Here is a 22141-nt window from a genome sequence, read left to right as displayed (position 1 = left end):
CACCAGAAACTAACAGGGATTAGAGGGTCTGGGTCACACACACACACACACACACACACACACACACACACACACACACACACACACACACACACAGTGTGAACTCCCATCAGGTAAGTGAGGCGTTAACAGGTTGCAACATCCAGCTTTCCTCTGTAAACGCTTCTAGGTCGGGGTTCTGGATTTATGATATAGCTCCACTGAGCCCCCCTCCCCCCCTTGACTCTGAAGACATGTTTAGCACACACACACACACACACACACCTCTTCACTTATGCAGGATGTAACTATAGGATGGCAGGGCGAGCTTACAACAGCTCGCTCCTGTTACTGCCGTGTGTGTGTCAGGTGAACACATGTCCTCGTTCAGCCCCAGTTTCTCAGTGACAGACAGCGCGGTGCCGTTGAGTTACAGCCTGGCCTCATTTACAGCGACACACACACACACACACACGTCAGGGCTGCCTGAGGGCTGCGGTTACATTGGCCTATTTACGAGGGAGATTTGGTGACAATTACTGGCAAGAGACACACCATGGACACATGAAGGATGGAGTCACACGAATGCGATGGAGGTACCAGTAAAAATACATTTTTATGGAGGTCGTTTCAATTCATAAATATCCCGATGTATGTTTCTTTTGTAATTATTTTTTAGAGTTTTGTTTTCCATTTAAAGCGTGAAATCCTTCCCTCGGTTGAACGTCTACACCTCTGAGAAGAGGAGACGTTTTTTTGTTGTTGTAAAAAGCAAAAACAAAATAATGAACAAATAATTAAAAACTGTGCAGAGTTCATCAATGTGACATGAACAAGTTAGAAACAGTTGAAAACACGTGACTGCGACCGCCATGCTAGCTGAGGCTACTCGGTTCGGTGTCAAATTGGAAGTTAAACCGTCACTCGTTGTTTTTGTTTTGGGGCAGCGGTGAACAACACAAACACATCATCAGCCTCGGAGGCTACACGGCTACGGTGTTATTCACAGAACACGTTCTGGAGCAACATCTTTGATCGGACATATCTTGCTTGTAAGCTGCGAAATGCTCCGCGATGTTCAGGCGGGTGTCTCAGTTAAAAACAGCTGTCTCGAAAGGGCCCAAAAAAAAAAGAAAAGCGTGGTTCATTCGTGGGCCCCAACATCGAGCCAGAACTCACTGTGAACCTCCATTAAGCGGAGCAGAGGAGCAGATTTAAAAAACATGGATGATGGCCTCTTTAGGTGATCTCCTGAGTTAACGCAGTTCATCCTGAGGAGGACAACAAAGTCTGCATCAAATTTCACAGCAATCCAATATTTGATGAGCAGGAGGAAGCCCATTTAAATCCGGCCTATATGCATCTGGAGTAGGGAGAGAAACCTTAAAACTAAGATTAACAGAGTCTGAAACAAGAAGAATACAGACACGTATAAACAGAGGAGAACACAAGGCTGGACTCCAGTGGGGTATGTCATCGTCTCACTCTCTCCCGAGGTCACATCTGTACCTCACACAATCCAGACAAATTCCACGCTTCGTAATCTGCTTAAAAGACATCGACAGATTGCTGCCGTCAGTGCGTGCCTGTGGTTTGAGATATTATTACAAAAATAAAAAGATATGAAATGATACGATGTACGTTTGTACCAAAAACATCTGCGCCATCATCCCATAAGTGATGACAGACAATGGCTAAATGTGTCTAAATGTCAGGCCCCGCCTGGAGACTCAACCAGATGTGCCCTCGGCATATGCACAGCCTCAGCCTCTTCTTCTTTTTTTTTACAGTTTATGACGGACATTTTTTGGGGTCCTTTAATTGTTATGTGCAGTAACATTCAAGGTTCTTCAAAGGAAAACACTTTCCAGCTTTAAAATGGCACTAACATTGGCTAAATCGGTACTTCTACCGACAGCGCACGCGCGTGTGCATGTGTCGTCAGCCCGGAGCATCCTCTCTCCTCGGTGAACCACTCAGTACAAACACTGCCTTAGAGCGCCCTCTGTTGGCTTAAACGTGTGTTGCAGCTCAGAAACTGGACAGGCTTACAAAGAGCTTTCTTTCTCTTAATCATCCCCTCGTAACTCTGCGAGATTATTATTAAGTATATGTCACTAACAATGAACACATTTCCACGCAGTGTGATTTGAAATGCAGTGATTTATTTCATGCTAAAGCTTGATCAATAGAAACCCCCAGAAAACAGTAGTAATACAGCAAATCATGATATGATAGAGGAAATAATTAGCACTTTAAAAAAAAAATAACAAAAATTGAGAAAGAAGTCAAGTAATAAGAGATATGAAATTCAATTTCTCAAACTGTGGAGTGATTCAGTACGGATTCTTATCTCAGCACTTGAGTGCAGGCCGGAGTACATCGCCGCAGATAGCGGTGAGAAATGAGATGTGGTGTCCTCAAGCCGGGAACAGATGAGAGATATGGTTGATACATTCATCGTATTTAGTCAGTTATTTATTCAGAAGTTGACTGAATCTTAAACGGAATCAGCTGAAGTTTCGGCCCAAAAAAAAAAAAAAATGTTTTTTAGATTTTTTTTGAGTGGCACAGAGCGGAGTGCGGTTGGCTTATGGTGCAAACCACCCCTTTCACATTTAGAGCAGGCCTTTCTACGTCGAGAAAACAGACGGTCGTGAAATACACAATTTAGATTCATGTGCACCCCCCAGAAGAAAAAAAACCAAACAACATTGATTGTTACCACCAGTGTCTTGTGATGTGGAACGAGGCCCGTTGGAAAAGGTACAAAGTGAGACACACGGCTCACACGATTCACTCTTCCAACAGTCGGCCGAACATCACAGAGGCAACGAGGACGCGCCTTCACGGCGATTTGTGTTTCCATGAACAAATGCTGGGACTTCCTTTGATACTTCCTTCAGGACTTCCTTTCAGGACTTCCTTCGGGACTTGTACAGCTTCACTTGTGTAGAAGAAAAGAGAAACACAAACCGACACCCGGCAGCTGAACCCCAATGACACGCTTTGGTTTTCCTCAGGTTCAAGTCACACACACACACATACACACAGCCTCACACACACACACACACACACACACCAGTACAGACAGATGCTGTAACAAACAAAAAAATCATCATCATCATCATCATTTTGTAGCAAGCGAAGATGTTGTCAGAAATATGCATACAACTTTATAAAAAGGAAAAACAATCCACCAGCAGCTATAAAATCACCACATTTAACCACCACCTTAATATTTAGGCAAAACTGTAACCAATCATGTGCTTTGTAGCGTCATACACACCACCCACATGGGGAGCAGCATCTTAGTGTTTGGTAAACCCCATCAGATTGTGTGCATAGTGTTCAGCCAAGTTTACCAGCAAGACCAGCAGCAGTGGATGGAGCGTGATGCTGGTCTTGCTGGTAATCCGGCCACGTTTACTAATCCCATCAGTCCACATAAGGCTGGAGGAGTACCGGGTTTGAGCTTTTTGTTGCTCTGGATCTCCAGAACTATAAGGAAAGAAAGACGCCAACCCTCGAAGGGGGGAGGGAACAACATTGGAGCCATGAGAGTGAGAGGAAATGAAAGAGAGTGGGAGAATATATATATATATATATATATATATATATATATATATATATATATATATATAAAAAATAAAGACTGGAAAAAAGGCAGAGAAAGACAGCTACAGAAAGAGGCAGCTGTCCAGGCCCTGCAAGGCCCATCTTCCCTCTTTAAAAGGACCAGAGGAGGTCCCGTCTCCCCCCCACCCATCCCCCTGTAGATGTGGTGCACGAAGATAGGGCGACTAACTCGCACGATTAAAATGGGCAGCATCTGGACACACACACACACACACGCACACGCACACGCACACGCACACGCACACGCACACACGTCGAATGTGAGACGCACAAAACGGAGAAGTGAATAGACAACAAGATGTGCCGGGTCCTTTGTGGGACATCTTGACTTCGCCGTGACTACGGTCGGTAAATAGTGACGGCCCCGTCTCTGAAGCCATCCCGTCTTTTTTGTTCTTACGTGCAACGTGGGATTCCTCGCTTCTCCAAACACATTTCTTATAAAGGGCCAAACACAAACGTCTGCTCAGGTAGGAAAAGAAAACTCTTACAATTTCTCAAATATTGTAACAAATCACAAAATACATTGTATTATGTATATATATATTATATATATATTTATATAACAACACCACCACCCTCTTTTCAGCCTTTTTTTAGGCCTGGTCTCGGCAGAAAGTAGCAACGCCAAATTAACCTGCGCGCAAAACATAGAAGCTCTAGAAGCGATGCAGTGATCCGGACTGCTCGTCACTCAGCAGAAATCTTGCCGTTTGAAATGCGACCAGAAGGAGAAACGTGAGATCAACATTCAGACCACAAACTCAATAGATTCATCGAGTTGCAACACAAATGTTATGTTTAGAGAGATAATCAAGACCTCGGTTTCTCTTATTCAAAACTACTCAAACGCAGCATCTTTGGGACATTCGATTACCCAATAATAGTAAGCGGTTGAAATGTAGTTTAAGACTTGAAAAGTAATCATATACATAAAAAATGAAAAAAAAGTAAGTAAGTATTAAGAATACCTGAGAAAGATTTGTTTTAAATGAAAAAAAAAAAAAGATGCAATAAATCGAGACGTGGGCATAAAAACAAGAGCGCTAAAATGTAGTTGACGGCGGAAAGAGATTCTTTGTTCTAAGACTCGGCAGTTCTCCTCACGACGTTACATTCAGTTACATTAGCCACACCTGGTTCTCCCTCTAATCAGCCATCTCCCACTCTGATAATGAAAGGAAATAAAAGGAGAGAAATAAAGGAGCTTTTCTCTCTTTGTTTTTAGAAAGGTATGTCAAATGTTGAAACCCTTAGGCGTATATACACACACACACACACACACACACACACACACACTCTGTGTTGAGCTCCAATGAACATATATCACACGACTCAAGCTGATAAGTCTCATTAAGGCCAGCTCGTTAGAGGAGGGCCGTCTCCGTGACAACAGCCCGGTGACATCATGTCTGTTGTGCGACGTCTCAGTATTAGACTATTTCTCAGTAGTAGGACTTGTGTGTTTTTGGTTTAGACGAGTCAGTCAAGCAGCAAGGCTTCGTTTCAGCCTAAGAATGGAGACCCAGGAGGAGCGCGTTTGCTTCCAGTCCCCCGACCCTCTGGTGTGGCGTCCTCTCTGCGGCGCGTCAATAGAACTTGTCATCGATGCGGAAGTGTGGCCTGGAGACATCATCGGGGTTGAGGAAGACGGATATGGATTTCCCAGGGTTCTCCGTTACCAGCTGCTGCAGCCGCTGCGCCAGCTTGTCCTCCGAGGGGGAGATGATGCCGTTGGCTGGGTGGTGCCCGGGAGAGCCGTGGCCGTTGATGCCCGCCGTGAGCTCCTTCTTCAGCTGGCCCGCCTGCTGGGCCTGGTCCAGAGCCGCACGCAAGTGCTCGCTGGGATCGGAGCGCAAGTGGGCGAGCTTCCTGGCAACAAGCAGCGCCTGGCTGTCTGTCAGGTGCTCCAACATGTTGCACTGTGGCAGGAAGTAGTTCGGGCAGCTTTTACCCAGGATGCAATGAGCCAGGTCGTCCAGGAGACCTAGGAGGAGGCGGCCCGGGGTATCCGCGTCAGGGCAGGACAGATAGGTGGCGGGAAGTCGATCGCAGGCCCAGAAGAGAACGGTGCGCAGGTGATAGAGGCTGAGGGCCGCACGAGGACGGGCCAGGATACGAGACAACACGGCCCTGGCTGCTTGGAAAGCCTGAGCCATGGGGTAAGGGATGCACTTCTTCAGCTGAACCTGGTAATGAGAGAAATAGAGGACCAGTGAATTAAGCAGGAACAGGATTAATCACACAGTGGGAAGCTCAACGCGGAGAATTGAGAGATAGACAAAAAGGCAGTGGGACAATTTACAATCCTCCTCACCTCGCTGCGGGAGAATGCCAGCCTCCACTCCCTGTCGGGCCGGCCGCCCAGCGGGGAGCAGCAGGGCAACAGATAAAAGCCAGATATGGCCTCCTCCTCGGTGATTTTACCGTCCCAGAAGTGGTTGGCGGTCAGCCAGCCTTGGGCCACAGCAGGCCAGCCCCGAAACGACACCACCGGCAGCAGGTCGTACAGCACCCGGCTAGAGCCCGCCTGTAGGACCGACGGGGAACACAACCTGTTTATTTGTTACCCAGAAAAGCTCCACAGGGAAGGCCGCTAAGCAGCTGGACGTTCCTCGCCGACTCAGACGCAAGAATTCCATCTTCTTCACGGTTTTTTCAGCAATCCGTACCTGGAGGATGATGGTGGTGAGGGGTCCGTTCCTCTCAAGTCGGTCCGGGGTGGGAATGCCTCTCTGGGGGCAGCGTCTCAGCTCCTCCACAGCCTCGCTCACCACCCCCCAAAACCAGTCCGTCACCAGGGAGGGAGAGAAGTAGCATCCATCCAGAGAATGAGGAGAGTCCAGGGAGGGGATGGAGCCTTTACCTGCGCAAAGGAGAGAGGATAGGGATGAGTCACTCTAAGCTCATCAAAGAACTTGATACAATTGGACTGTTGGTTGGACAAAACAAGCAAATTAAATGTTGTTGCAGCCCCGAAGAATTTATTGTCGTACTTCTTTGAAGGACAGCATTTTGCTAGTAAAATGCTGTCCTTCAAAGAATTTAAAAGGTTTAAACTAGTCACTTTTGCCCATTTGTTTTTTTATCTTTCTGTAAGCAATCCCAATCCCACCATCACAAATACTGGAACAAAATCCTGGGGGAAATATTACGACACAATGTTGCAAATGTACTTTCTAAAACTGCTGAAAATTAAAGAGAATCATATCAATGAATTTAATTTACTGTTATTACTGCATCCAACCAACTTCTCCTTTGCCGTTCTCACTGGTCCTCATACTTACTCATTTCTCCCTCCTCCTCTTCCTCCTCCTCCTCGTCCTCCTCGATGGGGAATCCGTTCTCCTCCTCGCAGCAGATGCTCCAGCGGGACATGACGTTGGAGTCGCAGAGCCGCAGGCTGAGCCACGAGTGGCAGGGCGGGGAGTGCCGCATGTCCAGGGTGACAGGCTGGTTGCGGTCATGGAGCTTGAGGGCCGGTACCAGCAAAGTGAAGTCCAGGTCAAAGTCGGCCCCTTTGGCGTAGTGCCCCAGTTCCTCGGGGTTGAGGTCCAAGACCCCCTCCCTGGCCCCGCCTGACAGCAGCAGGTACTCGTTGGCCACCGGTAGGCGCTGGTCTACCTTCTGGACTAAGCCTGGATGGGTTGGGGTCAAAAGATGAATCACACTCGGCACAATTCATATTCAGAGCCACTGGTATGTGTGGAAAGCTGACGTGGGGCGCAGGGAAAATATCAAGCTTAGTTTATTTGGCAAGGCACCGCATATACTTATGACTCCGGGCTGCCATGAACACTGACACATGAAGGGGTGTGAAATCAACAGCCCCTCAGTTCCCACTTGGCTAGACACTGATGCTCATTTCAGCGGTTCAGCTACATTTGCGCTCCACACGCCTGCTGTAAACACAATGCATCCACACCAGGATCAGCAGGGAGGAGGAAAAGGGAAAACAATTCAAAAGGACACGTCCTGTTTGTTACCACTAGGGCCACATTTTCGTAGTTTGCTTACTTAATTGCTGAGATCTGGGAACACAGTGATGTCACTAAAAGGAAGTCTAATGGAGCAAGAAATACGAACAACGATCATCTTATTCCCGCGCTAAAAGCCTTCCCCGCTCTCCTTCCATGGGAGAAACTCGAGCCTCCAAATCCCTTTACGGCCACTTAGCTGTGTTGTAAACTTCCCGGGCTCAGAGGCCCCCGAGGGATCCGCAGTACTGGAGTCAAGTCAATTACTTTTTGCAAGCTAAAAAAGGGCCGCTAGGAAAGGCCTGATCCTAGGGCCAGACCGTTGCTGATCTCGAGCTAAGTGCCAGCTACTATCGGTCAGAAGGTGCAGCATGGACAGGCGGGGGGGAGCTTAAGCCTCTCCAGGGCCGCCGAGCGGCTGCAGACTGCAGACACAGGGGATTCGGACCGAGCTGGCCGACTACGCCTGAGGGCACAAAGCCCCATGCGATTCCCCTCATCCAATTACATGGGCATGTGTGTGTGTGTCCCTAAACATGTGTCGGGATGTGGGGAAAATTGTGTGTCAAGAGGCAAAATACCGGGAGGAAAAGGTCCCCGATATTCACAAGCGGCATCGACAGAAACTCACTCTCAATGTAAAGTGATAAACTTGTTGAATTTCAGACGGCAGAATTGCGTCGTACTAAGTTTCCATGTCGAGGAAGCATGAACACAACCAATTGTGGTCCGACAGAGCACCCCCACCCACGCCATCATTTCTCACTTTATACCGAGAAGGCAGAGCCGTTTGATGAGAATCGGTGTTGGGGGGAAATCCGGGGCGTGGAAAGGAACGAGCGATGAAAGTCAAAGCCAAATGTGCTTACGACAATTCTCTCCGGCGCTCGGCTTTGACAAGGAACACAATGAAAGTGCTTCATTTGACACGACCACTGTGGGAGCAGTCAAAGAGAGGGAGACAAATAAAGAGAGGATGTGACAGCGCGGCTCGTCTCCCTCGGCGAGCGCCGTTCATCTCACGACTAGACTGCTGCCGTCTTTCCCACTGCAACTAATTCTGAGTGGATACCTCGGTCGTGATCAAAACAAACGCGTAGAAAACGAGTTTCTTGTCTTGTGTGCTGTGAATCATGATGAGGCTTGAACTTATTTCAGTTATTCCTATATCGGTATGAATGTGATCCTTAAAATCGCCTAGTTTACAGCAGGCTGAGAACATTTTATCGGAATGGGACGATATATGCAGCCTGCCTTAATAACTGCGAGTCAAACCTAGACTGCTATTGATTGGTAAAGAACTCCCCGTCCCCGCTGCCTCTTACTCATTGAACAGGTCTGAATGAACTCTCGTGTGCTGGTCCCTTCTGCAGTAGCAACTACAGGTCGTTGCTCGTTTAAGGTGATTATATTGCAAAAAGAAAGACAAAAGAGCACCATACTCGACTCAGTGATTGTCTGTGAAAAACAAACATATAAAAACATACCAATCGACGCTTGTGGGAAAGTAGCTAAGTCTGTTTACTCAAGTGCTTTCATTCCACTTTATACTTCTACTTCACTACAATTCGGAGGGAAATATTGCACTTTGTACCTTTCTACGTTTAATTTAATACCTTAGTTACGATTTAATATTATTGGTTAAGATAAGACTTTAAGCTGCAACATTAAATCGATGAACACAAAAACAAAAGGTTACGGTACTCATCCTGTAAAATGGTCATTATTGATGCAAGTACATAAGCACATTTTGATGTTGGTACTTTCAACTCAGTAAAAGATCAGAGTACTTCTTCCACCGCTGCCAGTCGATCCTCAGAGCACATGACATCTGTTAGGCTGCAGTAAAATAGAAATAGAAAAGAGGGGAAAAAGGGAGAAAGACCGGGCAGATCAAAGGGAAGAAGAGAGGGACGGATCAGACGTTGGCCAAAGGGCAACAAGTTCGAAGCCGAGGATTCTCTCATTTGTCTGGTTTTATCGGCCACGTGAGGAATTGGGTCAAATTGGCGCGCTGTATGAAAACGAGCGACGCTAAAGGGAGAGTAAAGAGCGCCTCTCATCTCTGCAGCAGGGGCTGCAGTCAAAGAGGGAGGACAAAAAAAAAAAAAACTGGTCTCAATTAGCGAGCCTTCTTTAATCTCCAACACTGGAAGTTTGAGGTTGTTCCAAGGAACACTATCTATTATAATTGTTTTTATCCAAACTCTCAAAATGACACACAGTCTGAGAATAGAGCTGGAATGGAGACCGTCTAGGCTGCTTTCACAGCCACGGATTAAACTTAATCCTATAAGAAATGTCTTTGAATGTAGATTTCCATTAGAGGGAAGTTTTACGATAAGAGCTATTTTCAGACTAGACCCAATTCTGTCTGTGAAAGGACTATTTGATGGCTATTGGTGCCCGCCTGCCTCTCACTGGCTACTGTAAGCCCCGAAGCCAATTCAAATTTCTAAATAACCTTCTTGCTTCACAATTACAGCGGAAAAATGTTTTACACTTTAACATCCAACAGCAGTAAAATCATAAAGCAAGCTTCCAAGGTTAAAAATGTGCTGCAATCAAAGAGCAATCACGCTGTGCCACTTGAGTCTTTGAAATGACCTGCTCCGGGAGATGAGGCCGGGGGTAAAAAAATTAATTGAAAAATGTAATATCTGATTTTAACATCAATAAATCAACTTTGATCCTGGGAGATAACCGAAGATTAACATAAACAAACTCCACGGCGCTCTGCAGCCGCTGCCAACATCTGCACTGCATTTCACTCTCAAGGGATCGGGTTTCCCTAAAAGAGGTGAAAATAAGCCGGACTATTACAAGCAAAATAAAAAGAGGACTCGCAACAACACTCTTGACAAAGAGAAATGAGGTTCAGGGGAAGTTCATTTACATAAAGCAGGGCTTCCTCCTTCAATGTATCCAGCAGGGCAGGCCCACTCAAAAGTCTTTGCCCTGCCTCAAAATATGGAAAATATATCAGGAAGATGGCGATAGAAAAACTCCTTTAGAGCGATTTTAAAAATTAATACACATAATGTATTTGCACAGGAGATGTATTTTGTCATCTGTCTTGGGAGTTCATGCAGAGAAACCCCCTTGGGGCAAGCGAGAGAGAAGCAGCGGCATCATGGGAGAGGCGGCCTCTCTCATCACAGCCGGAGCAGAGCAAAGGGAGTCTGCAACACACCTCCAGTTTGATGGACTCCAAAAATAGCTCTGAAAATCTCTCCAGAAAATGGGATTCTTCTAAATAAGCGGACAACTTCTGTGCGCCGCTGCTGGAGAAGGCTGCTGGAAGTGAGACAGCGGGAGGGAGGGAGGGGGGAGGGAGGACTGGGCTGCACTAACAACTAGGATGTAGGCAAGTTTACTGTCATCCAAAAATACAGCGCCTCTTTACTTGCAAAGCAGTCCGGCTCCCCAAAAGGAAAATATTGATACACTTGAGCATTGCAATATCATGTATTTTATTGTATTTTACACGCATCATATTTTATTTACATGCAAAAGATTCACGGCAGCCCGAGACTGAGGCTGCACTAACAGTATTGCTATGATGTTGGAGGTTACAGGGACTGTGATCGTTTATGGATATTTTGGGGTGTTCTTTATGCCATTGACCATTTCCCTAAGTTAGATTTTACCAAAAAAATATATGGATATACGTATATGGCCTTGCTTACAGCATTGCAATGTATTTAATAGTTAGTTTTTACGATTAAATACACCTAGTTGTGATAAAAAATATATATATTATGATTATGTATTATTGCTCTGTCCCATTTAAGTGGGCCCTGGTATTGTGCATGTTGGCTCACGGTAATGGAGTCATCAACTACACCTGTGTTCAGTCGTCAGTAGCTTAGCATAAAGACTGGAAACAGGGAGCCTGGCTCCGTCTAAAGGCAAGAAGGAAATCGGAGTACCAGCACCTTTGAAGCTCACTAGTTTATACATCGTTCATTTCATTTAAAAAAAAAAAAAAGAATAGTTAATCCACAACCGCTTTCCCCGGCTTTTAGTCATAATGCTAAGCTAACCATCGTCTTGACTGCATCATAGTTAACCCGACAGATATAAGATTGGTATCGAATAACTTTCGGCAAATAAGAGTCCTAAAATGTTGAGCAGTTCCTTTAGAAACCTTGTGTCTTCATACAGTAATCCAGCTAAATGTTATGTCTATGCAAGTTCTTGATTGGGGGCACCTTGGTGGTTTACTTTCTGAAGAAGGGGATGCTGTCAGAATGAGTTACGTCAAAACGATGTTCAGTCGTTGCTGCACATCCCCTAACCTCCATGTGACCGTTCGGTTTATTCTGCAGCGCCACAACGACAATGTTAAACAGCAGCCTCAGCCCAAAAGGAGCAATTTAATTTGATCCAAATGACTTCTTACTAATATAGTCTCGACCGGATGCCATCGGTGCTGTTCAACCGGCGCTTCACCTCGCACGCTAAGGGCAGGATTAATCCCAGACGAGCCAGCTGCTGAAAGGTGAGCCCTGCTCGCTGTTTATTAATTCATATCGAGGCAGGAGATCAGCTCAAAAAATATGCTTCTGAGAGGAAGAGGAATGAAGAAGTTCCAATTTATTCTTATGGAGGGTGTGTGTGTGTGTGTGTGTGTGTGTGTGTGGGGGGGGGTTTAATACTACAAACAGGGTTCAGAGGGACGACAGACATTGCGGGTCTAAACCACCTGCAGGGTCTCGCAGCTCTCCACTGCTGCTTTGATGCGAGTCATGTTCCCCTGAAATGACAGGCAATTATCACGAAAGAGGAACGTGTCACTGCAGGTTTACTCTTACAGTTCAACGTTTTCTCCACAACCTGAACCCTGACAGTGAGCGTGATCCAAAACCATCCCTTACGGTGATATTTCTTTTTGTTGACCTGGTTATAAAAACCTGCAATACATATATATTGAGGCCATTCTATTTCTGTGTGAGTAGATGTTCAGTGGGACGATCTTTCACAGAAGCCTGCACGAGTACGTTAAAAAGGTATACTACGAGTACTAAAGACGGCAGTGTTTTTTATAAAGTACATCACTCCGTTGTTGACGCTTCGAAACAGTAATTCAAATGGTGCATGTGTGTGTCATTTTGAAGATGGATTATGAGGTTTCCATTGTGGAGTATCAGTTTGACACAAGTGGGATGCTTCTTGTTTTACCAACTAGCAAAACTGCAAGGAGGGCAAATATATATTCTTCAGGATTTCACTAATTATTAACAAATATACACTATTATAAGTAAGCCTAGCAACATCGATACAATATTGTGTTATATGCTTAAGATAGACAGAGAGACTCTACTCCACACAGCATTTGAAGTTAATACATTTCCAAAAACTTCACTTGATGAAGATAATTTGAAACAATCAGCTTTGTGCACTCCAACATCTCAAGCTACATACAGGAAACTTATTTTAAGGAATATTTAAAGTGCAGAGGGTGTGTGGCAAACCTATGCATTCAACATTTTTTTCAATTTGTTATCCCCCCCCAGCAACAGACAGCTACAGCCTGCACATAAGATACTGTTATCAGTAGACGGCTGCAAAACAAATGATTCCTCCCTCTTCGCCTCGGGGGTACGATTATAAAAGAGCAAAATAATTATTTTAAAAAGAATATCACAATGCCAGCCCTGGTTATTAAAATGAGCAGCGCAGTTGATAACACGTCATGCAATGTCAAAACACTGCTTACTAAACATGCCGAATCCTGCTAGTCGTATTTAATTAGGCGGCGTGAAAAAAAGCCTTGTGGATGATGTGATGTCACGACACACTCTAGTGTGTCTACATGGCAGACAGTTGTTGGTTGATTCGATACAGAGCCTCATGTAATGGAGGTTGTGAATTAACGCTAACCTCAACTGTGTTCGCTTTCCTTTTCACCGATGAGCCAGCTGTCCAACAATTAAGATTTTATGTCAGGAAAGGCGAGTCAGTGAGGAACAATGACCACCGTTAAGATGCATCTCATCTGCGCTGCTTGGCACTGATGCATCTGGTGATAAGGGACAGAAACATTTCAGTCAGCTACTGTGGCAGCACCATGGAGCCGGCCTGGCTGCCAGATGAAGACAGGCTCTTGAATCCAAAATGGCATTAGCAGAGGACAAGTGAGCCAAAGCGGCCAAGCGGGACTCCAGATTCCCGAGCTTTACAAAAAAAAAAAAAACTCAACTGAACTCCGTGCATCAGTTGGGCGCTGCAATGATGAGGCAGGAGGTCGCGGCAGTGGGGATCCAGACAGAAGTCCAGCAGCAGTAATGGGCTGCTTCTAGCCTGGCTAAGTGAGCTGTATCCCCAACGGGAATAAAGTGGCCGCTTTGATGGTTAAAATTGGTCTTAGAACGGTTAGAAAGTTTGGGAGGACAAAGCACCGAATATTAAAAGGCTACAGTTCACAAAAAACGCTCTATAGTGGCCGTCTTGTGTAACGAGCCCACATAAACTTAAAGTTCCCTTAAAGACGTTTGGCTTTTTTCTTCTTCTTCGTCCCGCACACACAGTGATGGAGAAAAGAGGAGGTATCGTTTCATAGATTTTAACGAGACAGCTGAACTGTCATTTATATACACGTGAAACATGTCTGGAAGGGATAGTTAAGTATCTAAAAAGCTGAATGGAACTGGAATGGTTTTTGGTGAGCTTGCAGTATTTAAAGTGAAACAGTGGGGAAAGTTTGGAAAATGTATCTCTGTGTTTTGGAACAGCTGCAAAGTCTTGTTGAGGCACAGTAAAAAGGGAAATGTTGAGATTCTAGCGAGCCAGATTAATCACTCGTCTACAAACGGGCTTTGTTTTGTACTTTTTGTCATCACAGCTCAAGAAGGAACTTCTGACTGGTGCCTCCCGACTTTGAAGAAAGCAACTCCGGTGCTGATCACCCTTCTATGTGGAAGTGTGAAGAATAGTGGAAAACAAAAAAGGAGGCTGATGTAAGAAGCCCGAGAGAAAACGCAAGACGCCGAGCTCACTGTAGGACAGAATGAAGATCAACAGACTCATTTCATGTCACAATTACTACATTTCTCAGGTTTGTTTTCTTGTCGCACGGATATAAATGTCAAAATCTGGGCCCAGAAAGAACAGAGCTCTTTTCAAACTTAGATCAAAAGTATCCATTTTAATTGGCATCAGCAGAGGTGCGAACTCTGAACTCTGAACTCTGAACTGTGAACAGGCAAACAAACTTTGAGATCTGAAAAGCGGGTTTTGTGGCGTTTTTGAGCCAAACAACCAATCTTCTGCTTCACCGGGGATCAATTTCTGCCTTCATCAGACTTTTGTTTTTCTAAAAGATGTATACAGTAGCCCCCACCACACTCACCGGAGGGCAAACCGTAGTGTTTGCGCAAACGCCGGGTAAATAAGAGCATCTTCTTAGATCTGTCAAGACTGTGAAGAATTCACCGGGTGTACTTGTGAGCGAGAGTGTGCAAGTTTAATCCCTTTTCTCTTTTTCTTTCCCCTGACAGAGTGCAACGCACAGTGGGGATCCCTCTGCAGCTCAAACTTTATAATAAAAAAAAAACATGATTTAAAACACCTGGCAAAAACAGCCTCAGCCTCTCATGCACACAAACACCTATGCGGCTACGGTATGACGAGCCTCCTCCAGCAGGCCTCCGTACAAGGGCCCTCCATCAAAGGGAGGATATTTGCTCTTCAGTGCTGCCTTTCATCCTACGCAGTGCCTTGAGAGGCATACAGCTCCTAATGCAGCTACCACCATGAACTTAAAAAAGGGATAGTTGGGATTCTTTTGTCTTTTTAGCAGGGTCATATGAGGTACTAATCCATAACTTCCGATAGTAGATGGTGGTCGGCACACCCTATGGTCTAGAGAAACAGATGTACCAAATCAATGTACTGCTCTGGACAAGAAATCAGTTTAAGTGTCAGCTACAGTACCTGACTGTCAGACAGCCCGTTCTAAAGGGGGAGCATCATCTATGCTACCAGACTCCACCGACAAAAACATGGTTTTTTTACAACTTGGAAGATGGGAGTTGCTGGTTTACCGCTGCCTCCATTGGCTCGTTTGCATTATTGCGTGACTTTGGTATTTTATATGGGTTTGTTCGGATTTCTAAATATTAAATAGACCTAAACCTATATTTGTTTTTTTAAGTGGCTAAAATAGTGTTGGCTAAACTCGTCCGTTTCTCCAAAACTAGAGGCGTGCCGACCACCTGATAAGCCCCTCATGCAACCTCACAAAATCCAAACTACCCCATTAACTTCCTATTCCTGGAATCCAACACAAACCAAACCCACCGTGTACAAGTGTCAATCTTTTTTTCGGTTTCTTTTCAGTCAGAGCTGTCACAATGGGGTGGTGAGGCACAGGGTCTGAAAATACCCCCAAACCATCGGTGATTGTGCCGGATAAAGCAGCCTCAAAAGTAAAGTGAAAAGTTACCGGGAGATTCTCAACCAAGGCACCGTGGGAGCAGACAAAGAGGAAAGCAGAGGGCTTTGCGTTGGAATCATGAAAAATGAAAATCTGAGCAAAGGAAAGAGACTGAAAAACAGCAATTTTAGTCAAATAAAAAATTCACGCTGCCTGTACAGTCTGAGGTGATATAATGCAATGAGAAAAATAACGGGATTTGAACACTCCCGGTGGGGAGGAGACTAATTCTGAAATGTGCAGGAGCTGTCTGTCAACCAGTAGAATACTACTTGCAGCATGCTGGTCAAATGGGGTTGTTTGGAAGAGGCTGAACGTGATATGAGAGGACAAGGATGACAGCAGGGAGGGGGGAGAGTGCCACCTATTGGGCGAACAAACACAGTTCAGCTGATGACACAGAACAACACATTTGGGAAAGCTCCACGTCTCGATTAGCAAACCCACATCTCAGTGCAGTATGAAAGTCAGCGCGCGGAGACGACAGAGGGAGTAGAGCAGCACACAAGGGAAAAAAAATGCTTTGGAGGGGGCCTTCCCTTTGGCATCAATTGGCACGAAGCGCAATAGAGTTTCACACGTTTCATTATTTTCGGTGTGCTGTAAAATTCTCCTGATCCACTACATCTACTACTGGACACTGAAAGTCCCTCTATCACTGCAACCACATGTGGTATTAGTAGAAAAGAAAAGAAAAATAGCATGAGAATAGATATATACAGAAGACACCGATATGAATTAAGCTGTATTTGTTTCAGTATGAAATAGATTTTACTCATCGAGTCACATAAAATATGCCGGTGCAAGCGCAGCTCACTGCTCATAAGGCGTGTTCAGCAGACAGCCTAATCAGACTGGGGGCTGTACTGGACCGCTTCTAGGTGAGGCCCGGACTGATAGCGTGCGTGTGGAGCCGGGCGTTCCTGGGAATGATTACTCATTGCTGTCTCAGTGACACTACCCAGGGGGTAATATTATATTATTGGTAATAATGATATAAACATACATATGTGAAAAATAAAAAAAGGAGGTGTTTAAGGCTTGAAGACAAGAGAACATTTGGGGTGACCCTCAATGCAGAGCACGTCGCTCAGCGGGTGCTTGTTCGCAGACATACCGAGCATGTTGAAGATGAAGTCCTTGGCGGTGTGAACCTCCAAGGCGGTCTGGTCTCCAAAGTCCCCCTGTTCCAGCACGACCAGCTCAGATACCTGGGCTGACAACTGATCCAGTGTGGCCCCCGACCGGAAGTCCACCTCCGACAGCTTCTTGGCCGGGGCCGGGGAGCGCGGCGCCACCGCACTCATCAGGGACTCCATCTCTGCAGCCCTGTGTGGGGCAAAGGGCGAGGAAAAGGAGAAATGGTTGTTGGTCAGTTGGAAGGTTATTAATATCAGAAACACTTAATTTTTCAATCGCTAACTCAGTCCAAATGGGTGCCCTTGGAGGGACGGATTACGCAGTCAGGGTGCCAATAACAACTGTTGCTTTTAGGGGGGTATTATTTCGCACCCTGGAAGGAAAACACAGGCTTAGATTTGACCGGTTTTCAGACTGCATCCGACAGCCTACTGTATGTTTACACTGATTTACTTCTTATTGCTACGTAACGCCTGCGTCGTTTCCAATGGCCTCGAGTGAATCACGAGGCTTTGAGGAGCCATTCTGGAGGAACACACGACATCAGGGACCCACCGGCATTACATTTTAATAGCGTGAAATGTGTTGCTGATGCGGCAGCAATTACAACAAGTCAACCTGATGCTCCGTTTTATGGGTCGGACATAAATGTTACTTAATGGAACCGGGCCAAAATGACTGTTAATCACATTACGTCACGTATTCATTGGAGCACCATTAATGGTCACAAGTGTACCGTTAAGCAACCACAAGCTCATTGACTCCAGTTGTTGTTGCCTCTCGTGTAAATAGTGTTTGAAACTTTTTTAATTCGTAGTTTTGTGACTAAACCGCTCATAACAATAAACCTGCCAACCAACACAGGTTGTTGAACACAAACTGGCACGCGCCCCATGAGGTCGGTCTTAAAAAAAAAAAAGTGTCATTCGTCGTAGCATGTCGGGTGGTTATGTGAAAAACGTTTAGCGTTAACGTTACATACACTGTGGGAAATGGTGAAGCAGAAAGGTATAACGAGGCAAATAAATAAATATATATATAACTTGTAACGTAAGCACGGCTCCGTCGGGCGGAATGACAACACGGCCTCTGCCCCACCGAACTAACTAACTGGGTCAATTAGCACGCGAGCTCCCCTGCCCCCTAGCCGCTAAGCTATTAGCCGAGCAAATTAGCCAGCCTGACAGTTAACACTAGCTAGCTAATTAGTAATAGATATCAAGAGCAGCGCTGGGTTCATGCACGTGCCTGCTGTAGACGCCGTACTTGCGGCCCACATGACTCGCGGGGGTGAAGTCGGAGTGGTGTCTCGCCCGTGGTCAGCTAATTCCGTTTATTAGCCCACTATAGCTTTATCAAATTAGCATGCTAGCTGTCGCGCCAGGTGGGTGCAGCGAAGATAAGTACGGCGGCATATAAACGCGCACGCACACCACAAACACACACGTTCACACACAAATAGCTCTACACGCACACGTGCACCCGCACATGCGCGCGCGCATGCCACCACCATGCCCTCAGCTCGGGTGTCGTTAGCTTTTGCGAGTCGCAGGTTCACGGCGCAATCATTAGCCGTCGGGCTAAAGCTGTCAACCGTTGCAAACACACGCACACACACCCTTTTACACGGCGACACGAGGGAGTCGCTTCGCTATCTGCTCCGTTTACTGGTATCGTGATCCCCGTGCTTCAATCCGCCTTCTCCAGCTGTCATTTCCAACAGGTCCCGGGCGCCACCTTTCCCCCTGGCAACACCGTCCCAGAAATCATGGTCCTTCTCTGAGGATGCAGGGATTAGCAGTATGTGTGGCACGCACGCCCCACATTGCACACACTACAAACGGATTGGAGAGGTTAGGGTTATGAGTCAAATGGTGCCCGTGTCCTCGCGCAGGCAGCAGGGCGGATTCACGAGTACACAGTCGGTGTTTTGATGCAGGAGCGTGCGAGCGGCGTGTCCCTGCACCAGACCGGGCAGGCTGCTGATTCCCTGCCCACCACCTTTTCTTTATCATAATGCTGAGACGGAGGTGGGTTACAGAGGACTGCGCGTGCCCGTGTCCTCTTGTGATAGTATTTTTTATTTATTTTTATTGATTGTGTATTAGTTAGGTGATGCAACAACGTGTGTTAAGGTTGCAACTTCTCGCGTTGGGAATGCACACAAGAGGATGTATTTGGTTATTTGTGGGAATGTTTTTTTCAGTACCTTATTTTTCCCACAATGCAGATTAATCTCTTAAGTACCGGAGTCTCTTAATGTGCATGAATAGCAGTAACTAATTTTAAAGACTCATATTCATTGAATGTGTTGTAACTCTGTAACACTGTTCATCTGCACACATGACATCTATTGCTTCTGTCCATCCAGGGAGAGGGATCCTCCTCTGTTGCTCTCCTGAAGGTGTCTTCCCTGATCCGATGTGAGGTCCTGGGACAGGGGTGTCATATGTGTACAGATTGTAAAGCCCTCTGTGGCAAATTTGTGATTTTGAGCTACACAAAATAAACTGAATTGAACTGAATTGAATATATAAAACAACATAATTGGGGGCCACTTTAAAGCGGTATTTGGCAATTTTATTATAACGTAAAAAGAAAAAAAACATTAGTCAAAATCTTATCCTTGCATTTTTTCCCCATCAATCCCATGCCGAACACAAATAAAGTTGAAACTTCTCGTCATGAAACATGTCATTGTTTCTCGAGTGCTCTGACAACTGTTCCCCTCGAAACCAATTGCTGTTAAAGTCTCCATAACACTCCCAAGTTATTAATTTCCTGCGTCCGTGGGGAGAGCTGTGTGTGTGTGTGTGTGTGTGTGTGTTGCCATATACACTGGGTCTGATTCATTGGCCTATTTTTTGTGGTATACGTGAAACATCTATCAAAGTAACGCTGTACCAAAACAGCGCTTAATGAGCAAGTTCAGTCAGGGACACTACCGACTCTGCTTAATGAGAGGTGAGAGACAACCCGGGCCTTCACAGCAAGACACTGAAGAAATGAGCGCAGTCTCTCTTTAACTCGTTGCTTCCAAGTATTCCTCTTTCTTTGCCCTCTTTAAACCAAAAAGGGGGCAGAAATTAAGAAAAAAACACATTAGCAGCTCACTGGAGATTCCTCCATATAGAACCATGTCTAGAATTGGTGCTATAAAAAAAGAAAACACCCCCTTTAAAGTAAGTAAATCCGTGTCATGTGTCTAGTCAAGTGATGGTCTGATAGTCAAAGACTCGACCTCTGGGTCAGCAAAATGAGGGAAGGAAAAGTGATCAAAGATTATAAAAGAAAGAGAGGAGGTGCCCTCATGTGAGTACAATGAAAATATGGAAAGGACGATGGAGGACCAGAAGGAGGAAATGAGTGTTTTTGCAAGAAATAAATAAACAAATGTCCATAGAAAATGATAATGATAACGAAGATATATACAGAAACACTACAAACAACATTTCTTTTAACCCAGCAACAACTTTGAGACCTGTTCAATAAAAAATAGCAAATTCTTTATTCTTTGTGTCTTACCAGCTGGCATGGCTGCAGACTTTTATGCCATGTCGAACCCGTACTACACATTGATTCAAAGCAGGGTTTTTTCGGTGTGTTCCCTCCTAGAAAAGTACAATCCAAGTGTGCATACATCATTCTTGAGTGTGTGCTGTTGTGACGCACACTATTCTGCCACACCGAGGAAATGGCGGCGCTGCTCACACATGGAAAACAATCAAATACATTGAGAGGTGGCGTATGGTGAGAAAAACATTTCTGGTGGTTCATTTTCTCATTCTGATCTCGGGTGTTTTCTCTCCTGTGTTCATGATTATAGAACACGTGGTTTTAAAACATTTTTTAAAACATTTTTTGGATGTGTGTGAAGAAAATGTTTGGTCATGTTGGTTTTTGTCGTTATACTCATATCAGCCACAAAAGGCTGAAGTGTTCTAAACGGGACTAAAAGTGAGTTTTCATTTCTCCATGTGCGTGTAACACGTTGTATTACAACAACAAATCGTCACAACAACAACAAAAACAAGAAATTGTCGAAAACAGCTCCCCCCAAACAATCTTCGGGAAAAAAACAAAAACAGTATTCTGAGAGGAAACATTCCAAAGTCACAGTTTGACTTGATTGACACCCAATGTCAAGTACAAATTTGACAGCATGTTGATATCGTGTATACCAGCATGCTAAAATAGTAGTATTGTACATCTTGTACATAATTGGAATGTTACAGGAGAGAGAAAGTATTCCATCACTTTGATTGACAGCTGTAAACCTCGACAGTGTCATCATAGACAGTTATCAATTACGCAGCACAAACACCGACCCTTCCCAGTATCTATTGCCCCCCCCCTCCCCAGCTGGCTAAATAACCCTTCCCAGACAACATTGCTGCTGCTGGTAGTGGTTATGGTGATGTGGCAACAATGGACGCTCCACCGGGTGTCATCCTCCTGAGCTCCTCTGATGCGCGGCTGTCGTTACAGTGCCACAGACTGAAGGGAAATGATTGAGATCAGTAGTGGTGGGGTGGGGGGGGGGGACACACCTAAGTGCCCAATGAAAGTGAGGGAACAACCCATCTGAGGCTGGGATAGCGCTTGACCATCATTTAAGTGGCTTGAAAAAGGCCATTAGAGTCATTCTGCTTCCCTGTGCGAGGCGGGCCGACACCCGATTGATGCCCGAGAGAGGATTAGGCGCTGCTGTGGTGTCTAATATACAGCACGCATTTTAATGAATTGCCTGTATGTGTGTGTGTGTGTGTGTAGGTAGATATTTGTGTTTCCCCTGGTCTGGGTGAATAAGTGATCATGTAAGATGGCCGGACTCACTCCGTGGTATTCGGGAGAGGATCTGGAGCAGCAGGCCTTTTCCACTCGTTTCTTACTCGCACAACAAAATCCTCTTCATCTTGAACCAAAACAGACTCCAGACCAAGAAAAATCAATGGAACTAGGAGCC

At 45.5% G+C, this 22141-nt stretch overlaps 1 protein-coding gene across 5 annotated transcripts; it reads right to left on the bottom strand.

Moving 5' to 3' along the window:
* Positions 1–241: 241 nt before the first annotated feature.
* Positions 242–19184, bottom strand: tmem102 (transmembrane protein 102). 5 transcript variants are annotated; one of them, XR_004611474.1, is made up of 7 exons: positions 18424–18789; positions 17153–17364; positions 6906–7256; positions 6291–6484; positions 5936–6148; positions 4886–5807; positions 242–264 (listed from the first exon to the last, which is right to left on the bottom strand). XR_004611474.1 is itself a non-coding variant. In XM_034557166.1 (6 exons), the coding sequence occupies exons 2-6, from the start codon at positions 17352–17354 to the stop codon at positions 5208–5210; spliced, it is 1560 nt and encodes a 519-aa protein (XP_034413057.1). In that variant the 5' UTR covers positions 17355–17364; positions 18794–19184; the 3' UTR covers positions 2123–5207. The 5 variants fall into 5 exon arrangements, 3 of the variants coding, with proteins under 3 accessions (XP_034413057.1, XP_034413058.1, XP_034413056.1); XR_004611473.1 differs by having other exon boundaries at positions 245–264; positions 3818–5807; XM_034557166.1 differs by lacking the exons at positions 242–264; positions 18424–18789 and adding an exon at positions 18794–19184 and having other exon boundaries at positions 2123–5807.
* Between the last annotated feature and the right edge of the window lie 2957 nt (positions 19185–22141).

The sequence above is a fragment of the Cyclopterus lumpus genome, chromosome 18 (assembly GCF_009769545.1).
Source record: "Cyclopterus lumpus isolate fCycLum1 chromosome 18, fCycLum1.pri, whole genome shotgun sequence".
Taxonomy (NCBI): Eukaryota; Metazoa; Chordata; class Actinopteri; order Perciformes; family Cyclopteridae; genus Cyclopterus; species Cyclopterus lumpus.
Note: the sequence above shows the minus strand (reverse complement) of the source record. Positions and strands in the feature narration are given on the sequence as shown.